The sequence below is a fragment of the Cynocephalus volans genome, chromosome X (genome assembly GCF_027409185.1).
Source record: "Cynocephalus volans isolate mCynVol1 chromosome X, mCynVol1.pri, whole genome shotgun sequence".
In the NCBI taxonomy this organism is placed as follows: domain Eukaryota; kingdom Metazoa; phylum Chordata; class Mammalia; order Dermoptera; family Cynocephalidae; genus Cynocephalus; species Cynocephalus volans.
In genome coordinates this window covers 87,528,654-87,538,039 of record NC_084478.1, presented here as the reverse complement: position 1 = coordinate 87,538,039, position 9,386 = coordinate 87,528,654, and the positions used below count along the sequence as shown (strand labels likewise).

General features: G+C 32.8%; 1 protein-coding gene across 1 annotated transcript; it reads right to left on the bottom strand.

Moving 5' to 3' along the window:
- Nucleotides 1-5,994: 5,994 nt before the first annotated feature.
- On the bottom strand, nucleotides 5,995-7,197 carry TENT5D (terminal nucleotidyltransferase 5D). Its single transcript, XM_063084687.1, has one exon. It carries the CDS (start codon nucleotides 7,195-7,197, stop codon nucleotides 5,995-5,997), a length of 1,203 nt encoding a protein of 400 aa, XP_062940757.1.
- Nucleotides 7,198-9,386: the final 2,189 nt, after the last annotated feature.

Below are 9,386 nucleotides of genomic sequence, written 5' to 3'. Positions count from 1 at the left end.
TGGTGCAGCCTCTATGGAAAATGGTATGGAGGTTCCTCAAACAATTGCAGATAGATCTACCATACGACCCAGCTATCCCACTGTTGGGAATATACTCAGAGGAATGGAAATCGTCAAGTAGAAGGTGTACCTGTTCCCCAATGTTCATCGCAGCACTCTTTACAATAGCCAACAGTTGGAACCAGCCCAAATGTCCATCATCAGATGAGTGGATACGGAAAATGTGGTACATCTACACAATGGAATACTACTCAGCTATAAAAACCAATGAAATACTGCCATTTGCAACAACATGGATAGACCTTGAGAGAATTATATTAAGTGAAACAAGTCAGGCACAGAAAGAGAAATACCACATGTTCTCACTTATTGGTGGGAGCTAAAAATTAATATATAAATTCACACACACACACACACACACACACACACACACACACACACACACACACATACATACAAAACCGGGGGGGGGGGAGAAGATATAACAACCACAATTACTTGAAGTTGATACGACAAGCAAACAGAAAGGACATTGTTGGGAGGGAGGGGGGGAGGGAGAAGGGAGGGAGGTTTTGGTGATGGGGAGCAATAATCACCCACAATGTATATTGACAAAATAAAATTTTTAAAAAAAAATAAAAATAATAAAATAAATAAATAAATAAATAAATAAGTAAAACAGGAGGAATTAAAAATCTGCTCTTCAAGAAAATGGATTACACGCCCCCTTTTTGGAAACTGTCAGGATTACCAGGATTTGTATATCCCTTCTACAGAGATACTCTGCTTGACTTAGTAAACAGGCACTTGCGTTCATATAAATCTATTTACAGCTTATTAAACATAGTCCTCTACATTTCTAAATCAGATGACCTCCCTGATATGGTTTCTATTTTGATACATATATTACTTACCTAGAAGAAGATAATGCTTTTCACTTTAATGATGTATTTAGATGCTTTTAAAATAAGTTGATTTTTAACTTTAAAAGCTGTAATTTACTCTTTTTACCTGGTGACACTCTCTGAAAGCATTTTATCTGACAGTAAATCTGGAAATATAATAAGAAAATAGTTATCTGAAGTTCATTGCCTGAACAACCATTAATTTTTAAAGGCATTTAATTTTCAGAGTCCCAAATCTACCCTACAAAACTCCCCAAACCATAAAGAAAATTTATGTAGAAATCCTTTTGTTTAAAGAGGTCACATGTAAGGCTTAAAGAAAATTATTTACAATCCTCTTTGTTCAAATGTCTGGTAATATATGTTTGTGTTGACTCTTGAATGTTATTGGGAGGAGGTGAACATTTGTATAAACTTTTAAACAGAAAACATAAATGTCAATGGCAATCAAATCAGTTTCTACAGAAACATTTTGTAAGTGACTACTACAAATATATAGAAATTCACTTTTTAACTCTGATTTTACAAGTCAAGGATATTACAATATCTGTATTATTTTTCCTTTTGGGATTGAAGCCACATTTTACATAAAAAGTTTTGTTCATGTTGTCTTCCTATAATAAAAATGAAATTACTGAATAGGATATTAGTGTGAACACTCATACCACTCTCTACTGTCATTTTCATGGAGACCAATCTCCCCCACTAATATCTCCAAGGCTATACCAATGCTAAAATAAGAAGTATTCTCTAGTTGAGCCAAAGGACTAAGTGTGACTGTACCGTGTCTATTTATAATGTAAAGTGGACTATTTATTAGTGGCTCAAATTCTACCACCAGCCTAGAATGTATGAGACGTGAATTGTCATAAATCGCCACGAAATTACTTGAATTGGGTTATTCAATCCATCACTTTTAATTTGAAACTCTAAGAGAAAACTTTGCAAAGGGCCCTCTCAAGACATTTCTGTCTTAGAAAGGACATTTCATGCATTTACAGGTATTATGTTATTTTGCCCCGAGGTATTAAAATGTATACCTATATGCTACTCTTTTTCTAGGATAGGGACGTTTGTTTTTTTGAAGGGTCATAAAAAGCACATGTGCAAAAAATTCAATAATTATGTGGGGCTCTTTCAAGAGCTACATCTAAATAAAAACGGTTTCTTTTTGTTGCTGCTGTTGTTTCAAACACTAAAACAATCCATGTAACACTACCATAAACACAACAATTTTGTGAAAAACCACTGCATGTTCCCCATAATAAAGCAAAGCAAAGCAAAGCAAAACATGTAATGTGTTATACTCAAAGATCACCAGTTACATGTTAAATTGGTTTCCAAATAGCATATATTATAAATAGTATGTTTTTGTTCAAACTTACAAAATTCAAGGAAAACTGTTTCCTTATGAAAGCAATGAAGAGCAATACACTGAGGTCCCAACAAATTAGTTACCTCCAGTTATACATGCTGATGAAATGTTCATAAAATTGAGCAGCTGGATCAGGAATATGATTTCCAATACTTGTTACATAAATTATAACATTATAATATATAGAATACAACCACAAAAAGGATAGCACAACTGAAAACATCATTAAATGTATTTTATTTTATAACAGTAAAGCAAATATATCCCTGAGTAGGTTAAAATGTTGTGTTATATGACTTGCCAAAGTGGTCTTCATGAGAATGTTTACCAAATCATTGTCCCACATATCTCCCAATCCTGTTTTATTGTTAATTTAGACAGTAAATTATTATTTTTTAAATCCTCTATGAATGGAACTGCTGTATTCTTAAACCAATATAATTTTGAAAAGCATTACAAACTTTAAAATTTCAACAATTTTGTCAATTCTATATGTTAACATCCCATAATTTTAAAGTTGAATGACTACTTTTAGATAATCGATCAAATGAAACGATTTTTAATCATATCTGAGGCATTTCTGCCTACTATCTTTATCAATGCCTAAAACTGAAATGTGGCTTTAAAGGCAAATTTTAAAAACTTTCATTGGATTCACTTTAGTAGAACCTTGCTAATATAAATAAATGGAATTTGGGCACAGGGTGCTTTCCCAATTTGGGGGAGAAGTTCACAGCTATTCTAGTTCTGATATTTTGTCTTACATTTAGCTGGGTTATTTCTAAATTAAAACAACTAATTTATCCTTCTCTTTCAATTTTCTTTGACTAAACTGAATATCAGTCACTATTAGAAGACTATCTCTGAATTTAAAAGTTATAAATACCCTGCCAGTGAAGCTTTAATAGCATGTAGATATTTGTGAAATGCAAGAATTATCTGGTTAAAAAAAAAATGTACCTGCAGCTGACACCAAATTTGTCCTACTGACATAAATGTTAAAATTATATCAAAAATTTGTTTTCTTTTGGGCTGGCTCCATGGCTCACTCAGGAGAGTGCAGCGCTGGTAGCACCGAGGCCGCAGGTTGGGATCCTATATAGGGATGGCCGGTGCGCTCACTGGCTGAGCGTGGTGCAGGCAACACCGTGCTGAGGGTTGTGATCCCCTTACCGGTCAAAAAAGAAATTGTTTTCTTTTTTTGTTTTTGGTTAGGTTTCCAAAAACAAAAACAAAACTTCATAAACTAAGACTTGGTCTTGGATTTGTAGAAAATAAAACGGCTTTAGATTAAAATAGGCAAAGACAACACCTTTTTTCTCTGGCAATGGGATGATATATGCTCTAAAGTAAGCATTAAAAAAATAACTTCTGTTAACTTCTATAGGCAAAGAGGCTAGAATTCATCTATTTATAGAAAAACTTTCCCATGTATTATCCTAATGAACAGAATGAGATAATACTGCTTCTCAAGGCAACTAGCCTAATTCTGGGGAGATACTTATATACTATAGAAGATAAATATTTCTTTTTTCTGGTTGGTTGGGAGCAAATAATAGTCTAGCTTGTTGATGATATCTATAGAAAGAAAGCCATGATAAATAAAGCCTCAGCTTTCTCTTCAGTAATATCATCACCATTCAACAGGTTTAGATTCGCTTGAGAAAATCTTAGATACCAATTATGAGCTTTTTTACAACATGGGAAACACATGTTTGAAATGTTAGGAGAAAGCATGTAGCTTTCAGGCCATTGTTCCATCAGGACTTGAAGCTTTAGGAGAATACCATGGAGAATTTGCTTTTCAGGTAAGAAGTCTGAATTCTCAATAGGACCAAAGGAAGCTATTGGAGCACATGTGGGATAGGATATTTCCAAATAACTTCAGAATTCTGCTATTCAGTGTAAAATGATATTCTGGAAAATACTGAATCTTTACACATGACATCACTATCACAGTCCTTTTATTCTTAAATACTTTATATCTTTTGGAATTGTCTTTTGGTACTGATAAATACCTTCAGTTTTATGTATAAACACTTCCATTAACTGAAATGTAAAGAGTATACTTCGGGAAGAAACAACAATCATCTTTAGCCATTACAATATGTAGACAGATTGCTGAATTTTCTTTTTAATATAGTATTTATAAATTTTGAATTTGTCCCCAAAAAGGGGGTGAGTCCATATAATGTTTTAAAGCCTCAGGGTTCTGTGATATATATTTTTTTCTTTAAAATGGTTTCTTTTTGTTGCTGAACAAAAGTGATGCTGTGGTATATAACATTTCAGAAATATTGGTTATTTGAAAATGTCATATTTGGTGTACTTCTTGTGTCCAATGTTGTAATACAAAGAAGAAAGGTTAAACACAGTCTGTGACAAACTCTCAGAATACGAGTGTTGGGTCACATCTTGATAGAAAAACATTATGCTCAATGAAAACTGATGTGGAAACTTAAAAAACCAGAAGCAAGTAGAAATACTGAAGTTTTCTGAATGCCTTATTTATATTCATTGAGGACAGCTCCCCGTCTGTCATTCCAGATAATATTGGTCATGGATTACTTTCATTATGGAAAGAAAATACATTTTCAATCCCACTGGTAGATTTGTTAGCAGCATATTTTGATGTAGTGAGTAGATATATTCAGCTATATGGTGAATGCATGCAATTGTTGAATAAATTGTGGTGTTATGCAAAAACTTACATGAGGAGGCACTTGAGTGGTATGTTAGAAACAGATCTTTGGTTAAGGCAAAATGAAAAAAAAATCATTCATTTAGTAATAAGGAAAATATTTTCACTTACTAAAACTGAATATTTATAGACATATTAAGATGTTGGTCAAGGAGGTTAGAGAAATGATAAATGCCAAGACTAAGAAACTCTGCCTGTTCTTTCCAGTTTGCCATTTAGGGTCTCTTTTTAACAGATCATGACAGAAAGCTTTCACATTCAAAGTTGGTAATTTTTGTTCTTTTCAACTTATTTAGGGGTTAAAAAAGAAAAAAAGAGAGAGAGAGAAAACTATATAACTGGTCACAATGTTGGTTGTATGGCTGGATGGTATTATTTTTCAGATCCACAAATTAACTAAGTGTCTTACTGTATAGATGATAAATTACTAATGTCCAGTGTTTTCCAGAACCATTTTTTCCAGTGTCCCTTCAAACTATAGTAGGATTATGTATCTAACCCAATTTAATTGGGAAACAAAATTAATGCTGGCAAAGTCCATGTTTTAATGCCTCTGAATCTGTTGTCTTTGAAATTAGGCATTTCTGATAAGTATTAAAAATTCTTCAATGGTACTTTCACTAAAAAAAATAAAGTGAATGTAACAAAGGAACAGATTGAATATAAACATTTTGGCACTTGTCTTCACTATGCCTCTGGATTTTAAAACATAAGTCTGTTATATTTCAGTCAAAGATGTGGCATCTCTAATGTATTTGTCACAGTAAATTTGAAAGTCATAAGTAGTCAGTCAGACTTGAAAATTATTTTAAATGGTCTACAACATTTAAAAGTTCTCAAAACTAGCCAATAACATTTGAAAATCATTTAAAGTGGCCAGCTCACAGATGATATTATATTTACTATGATGATTTAAGCTGGAATTGATGCAAAATAGTTGGTAACTGGATAAAAAATAAAAATAGATATTGATTATTACAGAACTTAGAAACTTGCTCTTAAGAGATGTTTAATTAAAGAAAAGTTTCTGTTGTATGTGTCCTTTTTGAACCATCATTTTGCACATCAAAGTGCAGTGGATGGTATGGCTGGAAGAAAATGGGTGGTGGCTCAGATGTTTCATAATATATGGGGTACCCTCCCTGAGCATTAAAGTATGGCGCAGGATGATAAAAGCAAGTTACATTTTCTGTATTGGGAAGAATATTCTGTTCTCCAAGTACTTTTAAAGCCATATATGTGATCATGTTGAGAGTCTGTCTTCTTTCATGTTCCATGAGACAAACAGTGCTTTGGTTCACAACTCCACGCAAGGTCATAAGGTAGTCATATTTATTCCTTTCTTCACCTATGAAATGGTTGTGGAGGTAAGATTCAATTTTCTTTTGCTGTTCTGTTACATCAGGAAAATCAATGAAGAATCTAGAACACATATAACGTTCCAGGTTCTTGATTTCTGTTTCACAAGCTGGCTTGAAGTCATGAACTAGCAAGTTGCTGTACTTAAGAAGGCCACCACCTCTTATCTCTTCAGGTTTTCTGGTAGATATAAGCTTGTATTGCAAATGTGTCATTGCTTCTTGGAAGTCTCCATACATGCTTTCAGCTACCACAACAGGATAGGATTCTTTGGTTAGCTTAGCATTTTTGTCACTGTAGAAGTCTAACATGGGATCTAAAATAATTTGAAAGGAATCTACACTAAATTCAAATTGTCTTCTGAGTGAATTCACAAACTTTAGTTCTACATTCTTCCCAGTGTTGTTTGAAAGAGAGATGAGACTCCAATGATCAGGCTTATTGCAAACTTTGACCATCTTCTGAACATATGCCTCTTTCATAATCTTTAGGGTGAGCTTCTCCTTTTTTACACCTTTTGGTAAAAAGTCCAGTAAACAACCTAGAACTGTATCTTTTACAATGTGAAATTCTTGATCACTTGGAAGTTTGACGCCAAAAATGATATCCAGATCCTTATAGCTGATTCCATTATGACTTGCAAGTATGTAACTTGCTGTGGAACCATTCAATCGGGTATCTTTAACAATAATTCCCTGCTGTATGAGTTGATATTTTACAACATGAATGATATCTTTTGGTTTTACCTCCAATGTGGGAAAATGTCCCCTTCCATGGATTGGAATTACTTCATCTAATACTTGATCCAGTGTTATAACTTGATGCCAAGTGAGGTTGCTGAATCTTCTTTCAGACATTGTGAAGTCAGTAGATCAACTACAGAGCAAGCAAAATATTGAGGGGAAATGTTAGCATCTTAAAACCAATACCTAAAGCACATGAAAACGTTTAAAACAGACTTACCCTCAATGTAAACCAAGCTAATACTAGGAAGTAAATTACCAATGTATCTAATCATGTTTAAACCTAGAAGTAAAAAAAAAAAGCCACACATGATTATGTCAAAATTGCTAGATCCATTAGTGAATACAAACATTTCTCAGGGATTTGCTGGAGCTCTAATTATGTTTGATATAAAATGGTGCCCTTTATCAATCCTTCTTCACGTCAATATTATAATGATGGTATTTGTTTGGTGGTATAAATTTTGTTCATGGGATAATCATAATACATCATTAAGGTTAACTGTCATGAATTTAAAGACCATGCTTTCTGAGATTAGATAACACGTCTTTGTGTGTTAGACCCAATAGATTAAATGGCATAGTGTTTAAAAACAATACATAGCATCTTTAATCCACAAGCATCAGAGCATTATCATATACATTACTCAGTTTCATAGATATTACTGCTCTCACTTTAAAGAATATTACTGAAATTCTCTATTAGAGTATGCATTCCTTGAATTTCCTGAGAAGGACAGTACCAGTTCATCATCTTTTCTATGTGTCCAATACCCCTTTAAGAAATGTTAAAGGAATTAATGAATGTCACTTTAAAATAAAAACCAAGGAAGACTACTAAATTTGTACCTGAAATGAGAATAAAATATACAAAAGCATAAGATTCCTGAGTTTAAAAAAACATTTACTGCAGATGTGTAATATAATATGCTCAGAAAAATTTACATTTGGGAAGAGTGTTAGGAAATTAAAATTTTATAATGTGTATAAACACAATAAATGCAATTAGATATAACTATATAACTATGTAATTAGGTGTAATTATAGTGATTACATGAATCTTCAAATATGTTATTAAGCTGTCTAAGCAAATAAATCTAGAAAAGTAAATAAAGTTAATCATGGATATAGTATTAGGGTTAGGCATCTTTTCTGGAATTCTAGAAATAAAAACTATATGAAGCTTAAGATAGATTTGTGTAGACAGTATTCACATTTTGCCTACCTAGGGAGCTATCAGAACAGAATCTAAATATTTAGAATTTAGTGTTATGTATTTCCCTAGTAGAACTGAAACAAATACAATCATTTTATTTGACATCTATAGGACAGGCTTTGATAGTCCAAGCATTTTACAAAAGGCCAATTAAGCAACAGCAGATCTGTATCAGTGCAAAGACAAAACTAAACTTACTCTGTTTCTCTATACGTAACGATAAATATGAATTAAAGACTCAATACTTATTTTTATTATGTGATGAAATGACCCATGTAATGGATTGTTTGTTTTGTTTTAAGCCACATTAATTACTAACATTCATAAAGTTTGATCACCTATGTGAATATCCAAATCAATCCTTAAGGATGAATGGGATAAATTGACTACACATCAGGCTTTTGGATTTTGGTAATTCATTGATCAAGCGAAATAATCTGTAAAACACCTTTAGGACATTGGAAAGAGCAAGATGCTGCAGAAAGTGACAGAACATGCAATAAGAACTGGCAATCCTATTTCCTAATTTCTTTTCCTGGAATTATTACTAAATTATTTGAAACTAACAGTTTGTTATATTCAAATTCTCAATCTGGAAAAGAAATAGCTTATAACACTGCCTGGTTTCATGTAAAGGTTTTAGAAAGATCAACAATTTACCTAATAAGTATTGTAGAAATATCACATATAAACTACACAATTTTAAGTGATGATAAAGTGAAAGTTCTAAAATTCCTTCTTAATATGCAAATTTCTTTTGCAAATGGAAATTTGCCTTTCTTTATTGAAAAGTTAAAAAATCAATGGCCTAATCCTTGGTATACAATCTCCAAAAATAACATAAGTGAAATAAGCCAGACACAGAAAGACAGATACCACATGTCCTGACTTATAAGTGGGAGGGAGGGAGGGAGGGAGGGAGGAAGGAAGGAAGGAAGGAAACAACAACCACAATAATACGATGAACTCTCAAAAGAAGATAATAAACTGTGATTACTAGAGGTGGGAAAGGGGGAAAGGGAGGGGTTCAGCAAGAAAGTAGTTAAGGATCAAAATGAATGATTACATTTTGTAATGATGAATGTAC